Below are 16,478 nucleotides of genomic sequence, written 5' to 3'. Positions count from 1 at the left end.
CGAATATTTCTTTTGTGAATTCATATGGGAAAAAATAGTTTAACATGGACTACCAAGGCTACAGTCGAGTCGACTGAGTCGACTAATACCTATAAGGCTGGGTAGCACCATCTTACTTTAACTTTGACAAACGTCAAAAATCGGTCAAACTTTATACAAAAAACACTGGATATCGTCAATGTTACGGTCAAAATTAGGTAGTGCAACTCAGCCTACGTGTTTTATTAATTTGACGACTTTTTTCTGTTGCTTTCTGTCACTTGGATGTAGGTATTCCTCATACGCTGTACCCTACTATGTTAAGGTAGGAATCATTGTTTTGTAAAAAAATGTGATGCACGGATTTTTTAACGACTTGAGGTCAAATCAAGTCTGCCCCAAGTCAAGATTCATCAACTATCATGAAATTGGTAAATATTAGAAGAATATTACAATAGGTAGGTAGATTCAATTTGCATGACCCACAATAGGAATCGAGCCTAAGAAATCCGAATGGAGAAAACCAAACTCTCTAGTAACTAAACACGGGTACCTAAGGCACGTACAGACCCGAAAATCCGATATTATATTGCAGAGAAAAGCCTCTAATTTCCTTTCATTTTCCCTTTAAATATCGAGCTTTAATCCCAAAGCATAGGATCCGGTTTCATCTAAACCTAATGCCATTATTTGTATTAGAAATACATTTCCCGTAACAGTTAAGTATATCATAAATCTGCTGCAGCAATAAGTCAGGTCGGCTCAGCGACAGCACAATGATGTCGCGGCCGGGAATCGAACCTGGCATCTCGCACGATTTATTGGCCTCCGTCTGGTAACCGCTAATCTGGATATTATGTTGGGTCAGGCATTTCTTAGGATAGCATCGTAGGGGAACGGAGTATGGAACGTTCTAGGCTATGATGATAATTTGATAGGAGGGTAAGGTATATTTGACTTATAAAGCTAGCGATTAACTCAGTCAGTGGTATAGTTCCAAAATACTGGACTGTCCTGTCGATGACATTGACAGTGGGGCGCCACCGTCAATACCGGATCGCTGGTTCAGATTTTTGCCATGTTGGAAACCATATAGTTGAACGATGGTAGCGCCCCCCTGTCATTTAGTTTGGTGGGACAGTTCAGCGTGGGTCATCTATATGGGAGAATAGGAGGGTGGTTTTGTGACGGTCAAACGTCAGCGAGACTTCAGATTTGTATGCCCTGTCACGTCATAACATAATATTATGTCAATATTATGTCATATGCTGCTCCCATAACTTGGGCAGTGACTATAACTTTAGAAGCATTAGCTCAATGTTTAAAATCAAACACCATGCATGTTAGACTCTACATTTTCTAAATTCTTTTTAAACGCGTGTAGAAAACTCCTTTCAATTTTTAAAACGTAAACTTATTCAAACTTTTTAAATCGCGTTCGAAATTGGAATCGATTTCAGCTGGAAAGAAGGCTCAATCTGAGAAAAAAAAAGCATATTGATAGTTTCTGTTCCAATATCACTATTATTTTCTAAAGCCAGCATAACCAATCTTAAATACTAATAAACTCTAAGTAGCAAAAGCAATTTTAATAAGCACTAAAATACATCTAAACAATGCAATCTTGCTGAACACACTGCGCATACACCCAAACCATGTTTCCACCTCCCACATCAATATTCTGATTCTGAACCTAACCTGCCTCCAGGATAGTTAATTATTAACCCTTTAACTACCCCCAATAAGGTCTACTTTCGCTATGAAACGTCTACAAGTCGATTTGAAACTAATACATAGTTATTAGATACAACAAACAATAATTTCTCGAATCCTGTTCAAAATGAGCGCAACTTAGTTGCAAAGCTAGCGTTCTCTGTAAGTTCTAGTTCTTATTGATAGGTATTCGTGGAGCTAAATGGCGTGTGGTAGCTGTCACTTTGACATAAGCACAGTGTTTAACTTTCAAAGAAGATCAGCTGTGTTAATGTACGAGTAGTTATAGAAAAGAGAGTGGGTTAATAGAAAAAAGGTTGCAATTCTAGGATAGTAAGTTTCACAGAAAGAAAAGAAGTAAATTTTCCATTGAAGACGGAAATAAAGAGATGTTTTCAAAATTAGGAAACGCTTCAAGAAAAGCCTTATAGACTAATGAACATTGTTATTTCTCATTTTTTGTCGATGATATTGTCAGCTGTTGACACCATAAAATTAAACCAAGTAAAATAAAACGCAAATAAATCTAGAAAATTGGAAAAAGCTGTAAGTAAATTGCTATTTAACCGACTTTAAAAAAGGAGGAGGTTATATGTTCGGCTGTATGTATGTTTTTAGGGTTCCGTAGCCAAAATGGCAAAAACGGAACCCTTATAGTTTCGTCATGTCCGTCTGTCCGTCTGTCCGTCTGTCCGTCTGTCCGTCTGTCCGTCTGTCCGTCTGTCCGTCTGTCACAGCCGATTTACTCGGAAACTATAAGTACTACAGTGATGAAATTTGATGGGAATATGTGTTGTATGAACCGCTACAAAATTATGACACTAAATAGTAAAAAAAAGAATTGGGGGTGGGGCCCCCCATACATGTAACTGAGGGATGAAAATTTTTTTTCGATGTACATACCCGTGTGGGGTATCAATGGAAAGGTCTTTTAAAATGATATAAAGTTTTCTAAAAAACATTTTTCTTAAAGTGAACGGTTTTTGAGATATCAGCTCTCAAAGTCGTAAAAAGTATGTCCCCCCCCCTCTATTTTTATAACTACGGGGTATAAAATTCTAAAAAAAATAGAGGTGATGCATGCTAATTAACTCTTTCAACGATTTTTGGTTTGATCAAAGTATCTCTTATAGTTTTTGAGATAGGTTGATTTAACTGTTGCTGCTACGGAACCCTTTGTGCGCGAGCCCGACTCGCACTTGGCCGGTTTTTCTATGTATGTTTTAAACGTCAATTTTGTGTGTAGGACTAGGTGTCCTTAAAATGTTTTCCTGTTCCTGTCTCAATATAAAATTAACGCTTACACTGTCTTGTAAACACTGCTGCCCGTCCATCAGTATCTCAGAGCACATCTTTTTTTTATTCCTTTCCCCCCATTTTTTTGCCCTCACCTAATCACAAAGAGTGCGGACATCGTCACGTAATTTAGGACAATGGACATAACCACCGTCGGCGACTCAAAGACGGCCGATTGAGCCGTCCAAAAAAAGTCGAGGCTTCTATTCCCAGAGGAATCAGGGATGACGCATAGGAATATTAAGAAGAAGATGCATGGAAATATCTAGAGATCTTTAGAAGATCATAAAGGTTGAGGAAAAAAGACATAATTATAAGGCCCGAATTTGAAACCACGCTGAAAACGTGCGGGCGGAGTAGTACGGAGGTTCCGCTAGGAAAAGTATAATCAATTAGGGTTCCTTGGCAAAAAAAATTGGGAAACCCTGTCCTAGAGCAAGTCAGGTACCTGTGACTTTATAAATCTTAGAGATGATAGTGATGTAGTGTATAAATGTACCCATATGTATGGATAAATTTTAATCGCATAAATACATACTCGTAGTTTACGAATCTGTAGAGATACACTTCTAAACAACACTATTAAACTTTTAACGTCAATACATACGGCTCCTGGGCACTGCAGTCTGGTGTTAAAATATAGGGGAAATCACATTTTAACACCTCTAAAAAGTATCTAAAATGATTGGCTACATCACCAACCCCATTGTTTTTTTAGAATAAAGACGAAAGTATGTCTTTTGTATGTGAAATTACCATTAGTAAGAATACATTATTACTTACTTGTTTCAATCTAAGTTGCTACAACCCTAAGCTTATCCAAGGACGCGGGTAGAAAGCAACCGAGTTAGCTATGGTCTGGTCTATGGCCAACCTGCGGTCGCGTTTCCAATCTTTTTGGTAAAAAACCCAAAACCGATTGCCTTTGAGCGTAATGGTTTAATTTGGTTCGTGTACGAGTTATTGTGATGTTTTTTACGAGATTAACGCCATTTGAGAACCACTTTCAAGACTCGGTTCAAACTTGAGAAAAGGTGCAATCCTGAGTTTGACTCAATTTTAAATTTTAAACCGATCTCAATCCTATTTCTGTTTACATAAATTCCTGAGTGCAGATTTAAGAGTCATTAGATTAACTAATGCCCGTTTTCACCATCAATCCCTAATTTTTAAGTGACCCCTATGGTAACACATAACATGAATTTTGTTTTCATAGCGATCACTTAAAAATTAGGGATTGATGGTGAAAACGGCATAAAGCTTTGTTTTATTTAATTTATAATACCTATCTGCTGAAGGTATTCTTTCTATATCCATTTAATCAAAGTAAGTACTTAACATCAAATCTTAAAAATAACAAACCTCTCCAAATTATAAGCCTATGAAACGTACTAAAAAGAATGACACAATCAAAACCATACCTACCGTAAACTTAAATCATCTGAGCTAAAAAAGTTCAACGTTAAATAAAAAACGTAATCATCAAAACCATTCGTGCACAGTCCTTCATATTTCTTTAGCTCTCACTTGAACATTTCAAAACAAAATAACTTATTAAAATCCTTCCAGTCGTAACTTGAATTTAAATTAATTACTTATAGATATTTTATAGCCACTTCAAACCAATTCGACTGTTAGTTAATTCTTAATAGGGTCCTTTGTACGCCTGTTGGGGCCTGTCAAAATAGATAAAGGGGCTTATAGAGTGTGAGGGTCTACCATGAGTGTGGAAGTCACAAAAATATCACTTCGAGAGTTTAAGTTAAACGGATGACTTATGAAATTGAAACGTAGTTTGAAATGAAAACGACTTAGCAAGTTTTTTTTTGGGACAACCAAACCTCTTTATAGAGGGGAGGAAACTTAAGGTATATTTTTGCCAATGTCAAGTAAGAAAATTAAATTGTGACATCTCTATGATTGTATTACCCAACTACCGCTAATCGAGCCTCTTTTTACTTGTACTCTACTATTTCTTTGTCCCCTTTTCCAATCAAATATTTTTCCTGAAAAACGGAAACACCAAAAACTTGAGTAGTTTTTACCTAATTGTCCCATATTTTTGGAGTTAGTTTAATGCACTATAGAGAACATCGTTCAAACTTGTTTAAAGGAAGGATTTTTTAATCCAGCAACAACCTAGTTTTTTTACTTTCAAGTTAGTAACTTTTTACTCCTTTCTTCTGTCAAATACCAAACCACTTGACATCTTGTTTGTTAAATATTTGTCCGAATTAAGATGACTAAGGACTTCGTGCCTCGTTATGGTCACATTTTTTTTACCCTCCCGGCAATGAATGCAATGATTGAAAAATTTCTCTCAATAAATACTGGCCACTCTACAAAAAGTCTAAAAAACTCTAAACGCGGTGATTTATTTTCTTTTTTAGACAGATTAACATACCAAGGAGTTTCTAGTGCGACAGAAAAAGAATTATAAAAAAGTTTGAGTTTAAATTTTGAACAGGAATCGAAGACGAAATTGTCACTTTTGAACTTAGAACGGAAAATTAGAAGAAGTTTAATTGCATTAACAATATTGGATATTGACTTGTGGTACGTTCTTCATACATTTTAAGACAACGCTGTTATGATATTTTCTATTAATTTTTAACAGAAGCTCAATTCAAAGCGCTCACGATTCGATTTAAACTATTTCGATTGCGGCAATAAATCAATTTGCCCAACAATTTATTATGATACACTGCCATAATCTCATTATTTATATCGTTCGATCTTAAATGATATTTTTGTAATGTAATTACCACCTCCAGTAATATCTGTTATAAAGTTTTTCTAACAAAATCGTGAGGTTATTTCAAGCCTTGACCTGTAAGTCAATAGACTGATATTATGATTGATAAAATCAAGATTGAAAAGTATTATAGTTAATACGGACATAGAGATAAACCTTGGTGTAGGTATCATATTCAAATTGATGATGTTTCCAATGAGAAAACTAATACAACAGAGAGGAAAGATTTGTTTGTGAATAATGCTCATCATCGAAGTTACTTGACCGATTTGAACAATTCTTTCACCATTTTACCATTTTCACCATCCAAAAAAATCTTCTGAACATAGGCTATAAAATATTTTCTAAAAAGTTATCCTCCGCCATTTTCCGCAGTTGACACTGTGGTTGACACTTCACATCACACATGCATTTACCGATCGGATCGATCGAACCTGTGATCGTGCCATAGTAGGTAACCTAGTATAACCAGGCCTGTTCATCTCCGCGAGTTTACATCGAAAACAAAACACGCACGATGGCCCACCTACAGGATACTATTCGACAAGGCCTCACATACGAGCGAACATTGACTCACGCACGCGTATTCTTGTGTATGATGGAAGAAAATAAAGAAAATGGTGTACTAAATACTGTGCAGTATTCAACTGCCTAAATAACAATAAAAACACAGAATGTACTTTATTAAGTTGCCTCAAGACACTGAGAGGTAAATAAGTAGTTAATATTATTCATGATAATTCATGCTAAATCATGTATTTCCTCCGCCATTTTCCGCAGTTTGGCACCTCACGTCACATCATTGTACCGAAGTCAGCCCTATAGCTTCGGCGCAGTGCCAATCACTGACGTTTGTCAACAAAATGGTGCTTGACTCTTGAGACAGGCTAAATTACACCATATTGTTAATGACATTGAGCATACATTTTTTTAAATACCTTCGCGAAGTAAAACTTCTGTACGTAGTACTTATTATTATTCTGTGGTATAATGCCCGTATTTACAAACGATGCTTGCTTAAAAAAGTGAAGTACCTAACAAATCGAACGCACAGCGTTGAATAGACCTCTGTGATTGGTTCATGTGTCACCCTGTGCTTTCACGCGCACTGTAAGACCTCATAGTAATGTTTGTGAATACGGGCGTAATACAAGTTTCGTGCAGTTAGCAGCATAATTTCACAATAACAAATAATAAAATTCCACCTGTACTAGTCTGTGAACTTGTCAGCCATCTTCAATTTTCGTGACCATCGTGACATCAGATTTGGAGCGCTCATGGCTAGCGGTCGGCGAAACTGGATCAGCGGCATAGTTTATCAACCTTATGTACTGGGTTTAAGGTTCAGATTAGCGTGAAGGGTGTTCGTTAATGATGTGATGATACTGGATGGCATGACCACGAGGAAATATGGGTCGTCAGGTGCGTGTCACGACCTCTAACGGAGTGTTTTGTCCCGAAAGTTTGATGGCGCCTTGGTGTTTGATATGTATTTGACCTCAATAAAGTGCTAAACTGGGATATTGTTCAGTAAGTTGTTGAATCGACAGCTCATTTAGTCGACTGCAGGCGAGGGAAGGGATGCTGCGAGGCTGAAAATTGTTATCGACAAATTAACACTCATCGTCGTTTTATAAGCCAATAAAAGTAATGTGTCCATTATTTACGAGCTCATTTTATTTCGTGATTTAAAGTCATTTTAGTTATATTCGGTGCAATGACGAAAGCGTTTCTCTCAGCATACCCACTTACCCACTCATAATACTAATCCTTACCAATAATAAAAGTTTTGCTGATTAATGGCGGCATTCCACAGTTGGGATGAGATCTGATGCTACAGCAGCCCTTTGCTTTTGTTTACTGTAGAGAATTAACCACCCAAACCCGTCTGGCTAGCGTGGGCACTGGGCAGTGTAGACTAAATCCTCCATTTGCTTCTGGTAAATAGAGAGGGTCATCGTCCTGCAGTGGACACTAAATGACCTGATGACTTAAGGTCCTATGTCCCCTAGAGGGCGTCCACAACAGTCCTCCATCGCGTTCGGTCTTGAGCTTCGCGTTTGATCTCGCTCCAAGTCTTGCCGATCTTCTTCGTCTCGTCTGCCACAGTGCCTGTCCTGATGATGAGGGAAATGGAGTTGGCGCTCTAACCTGCGTCTAGTCCTCAAGGCATTTATTAATTACTGAACCAATCAAAACATGTTCTTCTCTTTTGTCCACAGCCGGCAGTCCCGAGCACCTCGCAGCGTGTACTCGTACCGGAGCGCGGTGGCGCCCTCCGTGGCATCTACACACAGATCCAAGGTCTCTAGGAAGGTGAGAGGAATTGATTATACCTGCACATCAACCCACTCAATGACTTTCATCAACCTTAACGTAAAAATGTAAAATTAAAAATAGTATGAGGACCTGCTACCATCAATACCACACTCTCAAACCAGCGCTACGCTCTCCTTAGCTTCCACGCATAGATGACAGCAATTTCTAAGAATATTGACTATGTAGGTCATATCTTTGATCAATAGGCTAGTTGCCTAAAAAAATTTTTTTAGTCCGTAATGTTTGACTTGTTTCTTTGTCCGACTCTGAACCTTAAACTTGAGGTGTACTTAAAGTTTGCCTACATTACCCTTTTTTACTCACAACGGGGAAGCTCTTGTTTCATCTCACCTGATGAACATGAACTTCCAACTACATAATTAGTGCAATCCCAAGCCAAAGTATTCCAAAAAGTTGCTTTGTTTTGTTTTGAAATAGTCGTAGACAATATCCAAGAACGTTTCACTTATTTTCCATTTATATTCCTTCTAGGCCGGCGTGAAAGTGGACGCCATGGCGGCGCCCAACCCGTTCTGTCCGAACGTGAAGGGCATGTGCTGCCTCATGCTGCTCCTCAACCTAGGACTCATCCTGGTGACCCTGGGCTTCGTCATCGTGCTTCAGTTCTTTGAGCCGCTGTTTGTGTGGTAAGAAAGAAGGACATTGTCCAGTAGCTCATTTAAAGATAAAGTCCTAGTTCAATAGCTCGCCTGGACTTTGGGCTACGTCATTAGGCTAGTTGCCTAAAAAAATTTTTTTAGTCCGTAATGTTTAATATCAAAAAATATTGGACAATATATTTTTATTTGTCAATCTAACAAATAATTACATAGTTATGGTGCTTTGAAGTTGCGCACGACGTCACAACATGCGGCATTTTTTTAAGCAAGCGTTGACGTCACGGGCCTCTTCTTATGAACTTTGGGGCGCTTTATCTCTTTAAATTTTCATTAGTTTGAAAAAGTGAAAAATACGTGTAGAGTATTTTTTGATAAGTTAACTGACGGACTAATTAAAACTCTTGCTTTTTGACCCAGGCAACATCCCCAATCTGTTTGTGTGGTAAGACAATCGTATAGCTCAGTTGGTAATTTGAAGATAGTCTCATAGTTCAGTAGCTCGCTTGGACTTTGGGCTTACTCATCGTGCTGCAGTTCTTTGAGCCGCTGTTTGTGTGGTAAGAAAGAGGGACATAGTTCAGTAACTCACTTAAAAATAAAGTCCCATAGTTCAGTATTTTGGGCTTACTCATCGTGCTACAGTTCATTGTGCTGCTGTTTGTGTGGTAAGGTAGAAGGACATAGTACAGTCGCGGAATGAAAAGGTTCGTCAGTTTTCAAATTGATTGCTTCAACGAATCGCGAGCACATATTACCTTTTGAAACTATGTTACAGAATAATCTCGAGATAGACAAAATAATCTTTAACTGTTAGTCAGTAAAGTTCAAAATTATTCAGATTAAAGTTGTTTGACATTTATCTTGTCAAGAAAATTTTTATGATTGATAAACTAAAACCTTCTTGTTGGTTCAACCTGCCATTATTATTTCTATTAAATAAAAAAAATACATTTTGTAACATTGCACTGATGGGACAGAAAAATAAGCAAAACCTTCTTCGTTAGCAAACGTCACATTTATTTAAATGTTAGCAGCACTGTTTCTTGCACTGGTATGTTGGCAGGTTTGACTCTTACAGTACCTAGTGCAAGCGAAAACCGACACTAAGGTGACGAACCTTTTCATTCCGCGACTGTACCTACATGCAGTAGCTCATATAAAGATAAAGTCCTATAGTTCAGTAGCTCGCCTGGACTTTGGGCTTCGTCATCGTGCTACAGTTTTTCGAGCCGCTGTTTGTGTGGTAAGATAAAATCGTAAAGCTCAGTTGGTAATTTGAAGATAGTCGCATAGTTCAATAGCTCGCCTGGATTTTGGGCTTACTCATCGTGCTGCAGTAAATACTTTAAGCCGCTTTTTGTGTGGTAAGACATAAACGTGTAGCTCAGTTGGTCATTTGAAGGTCCCATAGTTCAGTAGCTCGCTTGGACTTTGGGCTTCGTCATCGTGCTGCAGTAGGTACTTTGAGCCGCTTTTTGTGTGGTAAGACATAATCGTGTAGCTCAGTTGGTCATTTGAAGATAGTCCCATAGTTCAGTAGCAAGCCTGGACTTTCATCATCAAGCTATAGTTCTTTGAGCCGCTTTGTGTAGTAATACATAAACGTGTTTTATCAGGCATTTTCAGGGGTACACACTCCTGCTAAATTATTTACCGGTTTAAAAGTTAGCTATTGACTGGAAATCAAAAAGTAGGTTACCGAGCTAGTTCATGAGTTTACCCAAATACGTTGCGGTAATCATCACTTAATTAGTGTAATTTTGTCAACCAACAAGTAAATGATAAAAATAATCTTATTAGTAGCTAATGAGATAGCCGTCAATATGTCACACTTGCCCATTTCACATCCACTTACGGTAAAACGGACAAAAAATTTGTACAATTCGCCATTCGAAAATTGACCATACTTTTAAGTACAAAACGGGACATCAAATTAAATTTTAATCCACATGAAGGCTGGGTTGCACTATCTTACTTTAACTTTAACAAAATTCTGTCAAACTGGATACAAAAAACACCGGTTATCGTGATAATCACGGTTAAAATAAGGTGGCAACTCAGCCTTATAGTTTGTAAATAGCAACTATTTCTGACTGCTCGGACTGTTTTATTTGCTGGGTAGTGTGTAATATTATGTATCTCTACAAACAGTTGCTTTCTTTTTCCCATCCTTGAAACCGGTCACGATCAAGTTGTCCTGTACAAAACAAGAAGTATACTCGCTCTAGTCATACGACACACATACGGCAGACCGTGAAAATTATCCCAAAATAAAAAACCCAAACGTTGTCTCCAAGATCACAAATTGCACGTACCGTTCGTCGCTCTTCCAAGATCTGTAAGTGATTTTTAATGGCTTCCCTTATTGTATGGGGCCTGCCAGACCGCAAGTGAAAAGAACCTTTAATGTGGTGGGAAAATTAACACTATTGTTGAGAATTAAAGTTAGTTGTAATAAAATTAACATGAAAGATGTTATGTAGGAGTTGGAAAGGTCTTTTAATTTTTGTATCTCTGTTTTGGTCGTAAGAAGTTTCCCCATTTAACAAAACCTTTAACATAAACAGTGTTTTTAGATGCACTAATTTTATTGACTATTATTAAAAGAAGCGAATATCAGTTTTATTGCGAAGTGATTCAGTCCTCACGCCTTTGACATGTTTTAATTACTAGAAACGATATTAGGCATTATTTTTTCACAATCAACTGACATTTTATATGAAAGAGAAAACGAAATATTACTGAAACCATAAGTCGACCCAGGTCTGAAAGACCCACCATCACCCCACGTTTTCAGGCTTTACTATATTTCTCTATCTTCTATGAACTACGAGTACCTATTTTACATTGTGCAGGTTGCCAGCCAGATTGCACAGGTTATTTACTAAAGCATGTAGGAATTAAAAAAGGCAGCAAATAACTGGGTACTTTAAGATTGACAACCAGAAGTAAATTTTGTCGTGTAAGATTGTAAAATCTGTGATTAATTTATAAGTAAATCTCTTTCCAGGATCCTGGGCATAGTCTTCCTCATCTTCGGCTTCATAACCCTGGTAGGAAGCCTGATCTACTGCGTAGTTCTGTGCCGGGAGAACCCCTACCCACGGTACCCTGACGACTTCTACTGGACGCACCACTGGTCCAAGACCATCGGTCCATCGGAGATCCACTACAGTGCCAGTGAGAAACCGTACAGACAGAATGGACATAGTGACAGATATAACAAGTATAACGGGAAATATTCCGATAGAGAAAGTGCGAAAGGATACTCTGATAGAGAAAGCAAACTTAGTAGGTACTAAAATCCTTTATTGGAGTAAATAGTATTTTTAAGATTGTTACATTCTGTACTTAACGCCATCTATTGAGTTGAAATGGAACTAAACGTTCAGCTATTTGGAAATCAGTAAAAAAATTCTGAAAAATACAATAATAATATTGAAAATACAGTAATTTGTCCTGTTTGAGTGATGTATTATTTTCCAAGGTTTTTTTTGTCGATCAGTTATTTAATAAAATAACTATCAGACTATTTTGACTTATGTTTTGAAGAGTTATTATTATTTTAAATCTAATAATGGTCTTATTCAATTCAACACTTTTTGTGTTTAAATAAACTTTTTAAAAACAAATTATTTTTTTGAAAACAATATTAATTATTAACATCACAAGCTTAATTAATTATTAACGTAGCGTGGGCAGGCCTCCTACTAGGTGGACCGACGATCTGGTAAAGGTCGCGGGAAGAGCCTGGATGCGGGCAGCGCAGGACCGTTCATTGTGGAAAACCTTGGGGGAGGCCTTTGTCCAGCAGTGGACGTCATTTGGCTGAAACGAACGAACGAACATCACAAGCTGAAGCTTTATTAATTCTATAATTTCTATAAATCCTCAATAAAAAGTCCGTAAATAAAATCATTATTATTTATCAGATTTCTATGAATTTATTAAATATTCTGATCATTATTGTACCTTTTAAAGTCTAGTAACAATTTGTATTTACTTAATTATAATAAAATAAGTATATTTAAATTAACATTATTTGTAAATAAATAATAATACATAGGACGCACTCTTTTGTTTCAATGCCATATTATTGTTATTTACCATATTTTGAAGAGTGTATAGTTTTAATTTATTATATTAAGAGTTGTATAATGTTTGGGGTGTTCAAATTTAGACATAATAACCCTGTGAATTAATCCAAAATAGAAATACCTTTATGTACATCACAATTTAATATAATAAACTTAATATTACAACTAAAATGTATCTTTTATTTGTAGTTCAAACTGCTTACGGCCAGTTTTTTGATCTGCAGTTTGTCCATTGTTACAGGTAAAATAGTGACAAAGTAGTTAATAACTTTTTAAAAAAATAAAACCGACTTCAAATGCGTGAACACAAAAAAAAACTAAAAATTAAAAATATTGCGTATAAAAAAGTTCATCCCCAATTTTCCACCCTTGGGGGTGAAATATTTTCTTCAAATTCGCATGAAACCACCCTTTTCATAATACCTATTCAACAAAAAAATAATCGTTCAAATTGATTTATAATCGGCGGAGATATAGCGTATAAAAAAGTTCATCCCCAATTTTCCACCATTGGGGGTTGTTTTTTCTATTATTAAATTTAAATGGGACCACCCTTGAGGTATTACCTATAAGCCGAAAAAAGATTTGTTCAAATCGGTTCATAATTGGCGGAGTTATCGCGTAACAAACATAGAAAAAAAAAACATACGGGTCGAATTGAGAACCTCCTCCTTTTTTTTGAAGTCGGTTGAAAAATTGAAGAAGGCCTGTGTTCCGTCATTTGACTGAAACGAACGAATGAACGAGTTTAAAAGTCAAGCTAATCATCGCAGATCAATCTACGTTAATTTGACAATCTGTTAACTACGGTTTAGAAAAAGTGGTTTTCATTATGTAAAGGAATTGTTCAAAAATATTTGTCAGAAGTGGGATTCGAACCCACGCCCTCAGAGAGGACCAGAACGCCCGAACCCGCTTAGCGGGCAAGTTGCCTTGAGTCTGGCGCCTTAGACCGCTCGGCCATCCTGACATGTGAGCGGATTGACGAAAATAGCGATCACTTTGCTTGAAGAGTTTTTTTAATCCATGAAAAAAATCATGAATGTTTTTAAGCCCGGTTTCCATCATGGCGAATTCTTTCTGTCAATTTCCTTCAATCTAAATGAAATCTCATCATCATCATCATAATCACAGCCATAGGACGTCCACTGCTGAACATAGGCCTCCCCCAATGCTTTCCATGTTTCCCGGTTGGTAGCGGCCTGCGTTAGCGCATTAGCGCCTTCCTGCTAGAATTAAATCTGATTGGTGAAAAACATTTCTGCGTTCCGCTCCGCCTTGGTGGAACCGGGTCTTATCATAGTTGGCACCAATTCTCGTAGATAAGCTAAAATAGCGTATTGCCACGGTGGTATTGTTATCTAACAGAAGAGGTACAAGTTTAAACACACGAACCGTAATATTATTCTTAACTGAATTTTACTGAAATCGATTTATCCATTCGACACAAATCAAAAAGAAATGTTACAATAAGATTAGTCTGACAAATAACATAATGATTTAAAAATTAGTAATAAGTAGGTACTTAATAATAAATGATTAAAATTAGTGACTCTTCGGTGGATCATATTTACATATCACATGAGTTTGAAAGACTCTACCATATCATTAGGGAAATTCCTTTTTCAGCAAAACCAAGCTACTCCAATAAATTATCGTAACGGCCATGTTACTTAAAATAGGGGACAATGATCGTGGTTTCCCTCTCCCTCCAACGGTAGAGGTAATCCGCCCTCTTTACAGAGAAGGCGGAGCGTAACATTTTACCCTCAATATTTTTTACCTCCTAGAGAGTATTTTTACAATGGCCGCTCCTATTAAGAGGGGACTATTATTCCCACCTCTTGTTCCCACAACTGCAACTCCTGTGTAGCCAGAATCTACAGCTTGACCGCCAATAAAAAAATTAGGTAATGTTTTTCCAATGCCTTTTTGGAAAAATCGCAAATCTAACTCTACATCAGTCAGTTACTCGTATTTTGTTTGTATTTTAGTTTTACTAAATAAATAATATAAACATAACACAGTAACATTTGTATCAAATTAATTTTCTATTGTTTTACCATTAATACATAAAAATAACTAAAGCAAAAATATTTGTCAGAAGTGGGATTCGAACCCACGCCCTCAGAGAGGACCAGAACGCCCGAACCCGCATAGCGGGCAAGTTGCCTTGAGTCTGGCGCCTTAGACCGCTCGGCCATCCTGACATGTGAACGTCGATTTGAAATTAGCTATACCTTACTACAACTGAATTTATCAAGATATTTTTAGATTGAATAATTAAAAAAATACCTAAAATATTATAAACAAACTGTAAAAAAAAAATTATAGGTAGGTAGGTAACATAAACGTTTCATAAAACATAAAAAAGGTTTAAATATTTAATTTAACCCTTTCGGACCCGCGCTTAAACTAGAAAGAAATTTGTAATTTTGAAAATGAATTTTAGGTAATTTGGGGCCACAGATTACGAATCTGCTATAATTTTCCAAATTTTCCGCCGCCATCTTGGAAAATTCATATACCAACAATTGTATCAAGCTGGGCCTTTCACTTCCTACGTACAATTGTGGGGGTCAAAATTGTAAGGGTTTTTGAAATTTTATCAATGGCATGTATTCCGAAAAACGTATTTATAACCAGTAAGGAATAAAAAGGTTTAAGTTTTATACCAGTATTTGCCATTTAATATTGATTTGTGGGCAAAACCATCTGTTCCATGAGCTCAACAGTAAATATAGCGCTCGAAATATTTCTATGGAGTTTTAATATCTCTTGGATCATGAACAGCATCTCCTGGAAGATGTTGACGATTGAAAGGCTTCGTCTGCTATGCCGCTTGCATACTCAGAGGTATGTATCGTCATGAATGTCTGAGCCTTCATCAGAAGAAGAGGAGTAGTTCATCTGAAGTAGTCGAAACTAGCTTTTATCGTTGTCATCGCTCTCATCCCCAGATGCATTGAGCATCTCTGCGATAGTAGCGTCGTTTAAAATCGGAAAATGGTGCGGAAACCATGGAAAATTAATAATTACGAGAAATATAAAATACGCATAAGGTATTGTAGGGCCCACGTCGATACAATTGTGTCAGTAAAGTTCGTTAAGCCGTTATGCCAAAGCCTTTGCTTACAGATAGTCACTGTTATCACAAAAAGATGCTATTTTTAACTATTTGTCTAATCAATAACTTGTATATTACTACAATTACAAAATAAAACCATAGTAGGTACTTTCTTACGCCAAGTCGGGGAGCGCTATCAGTCATGAACTGTACAGGTTGTAACCTGCTCACCAACTGCGCTTCGGACAAAATTTGCACGGGAGGTGAAAGAACGCATCCCGCACAATCGTACGATACTCAGCCCATCCACTTCCGATGTAAAACTAATGAGATAATCTCGATTTTGTAACCCGCACAATTGTATTGGAGCGGTCCGAAAGGGTTAAATTAAAATATTTGTGTCGAAAAAGCTTTTGCCTGAAGGTATATAAACTTTCATCTTTCAGAAAGATGGAAAGAAAACAAACAACGCGCAGATGGCGCAGATCTGCGCTCAAAGAACGCAGAAAGTACCAGGATCGCATAAGTTTCGAGGAGGTAGTAAGTGTTAGGATAGTAAAAAGAGGAAAAGAGATAGCGCTTTAGAAACATTAATGCAACGAAAAGAGACAGCACTATAAATATACGTCCGT

General features: G+C 37.0%; 1 protein-coding gene and 2 non-coding genes across 3 annotated transcripts in view; 1 reads left to right on the top strand and 2 right to left on the bottom strand.

Moving 5' to 3' along the window:
• Window positions 1–12,075, top strand: part of LOC114366638 (uncharacterized) — a 48,788-nt gene extending 36,713 nt beyond the window's left edge. Inside the window, exons 4-6 of the mRNA XM_028323569.1 lie at window positions 7,966–8,059; window positions 8,555–8,709; window positions 11,693–12,075. Of these exons, the coding sequence (XP_028179370.1) occupies window positions 7,966–8,059; window positions 8,555–8,709; window positions 11,693–11,984 (541 nt within the window). The 3' untranslated portion in view covers window positions 11,985–12,075. The remainder of the gene's footprint in view (window positions 1–7,965; window positions 8,060–8,554; window positions 8,710–11,692) is intronic.
• Window positions 12,076–13,637: 1,562 nt separating this feature from the next.
• On the bottom strand, window positions 13,638–13,749 carry TRNAL-CAA (transfer RNA leucine (anticodon CAA)). Its single transcript has 2 exons — window positions 13,712–13,749; window positions 13,638–13,682 (listed from the first exon to the last, which is right to left on the bottom strand). It is a non-coding gene; the product is annotated as a tRNA-Leu (tRNA).
• A 1,128-nt stretch (window positions 13,750–14,877) lies between these two features.
• TRNAL-CAA (transfer RNA leucine (anticodon CAA)) lies at window positions 14,878–14,989 on the bottom strand. Its single transcript has 2 exons — window positions 14,952–14,989; window positions 14,878–14,922 (listed from the first exon to the last, which is right to left on the bottom strand). It is a non-coding gene; the product is annotated as a tRNA-Leu (tRNA).
• Between the last annotated feature and the right edge of the window lie 1,489 nt (window positions 14,990–16,478).

The sequence above is a fragment of the Ostrinia furnacalis genome, unplaced genomic scaffold (assembly GCF_004193835.3).
Source record: "Ostrinia furnacalis isolate ACB-3 unplaced genomic scaffold, ASM419383v2 OfSCF0643, whole genome shotgun sequence".
Taxonomy (NCBI): Eukaryota; Metazoa; Arthropoda; class Insecta; order Lepidoptera; family Crambidae; genus Ostrinia; species Ostrinia furnacalis.
This window is presented reverse-complemented; position numbering and strand designations above follow the sequence as displayed.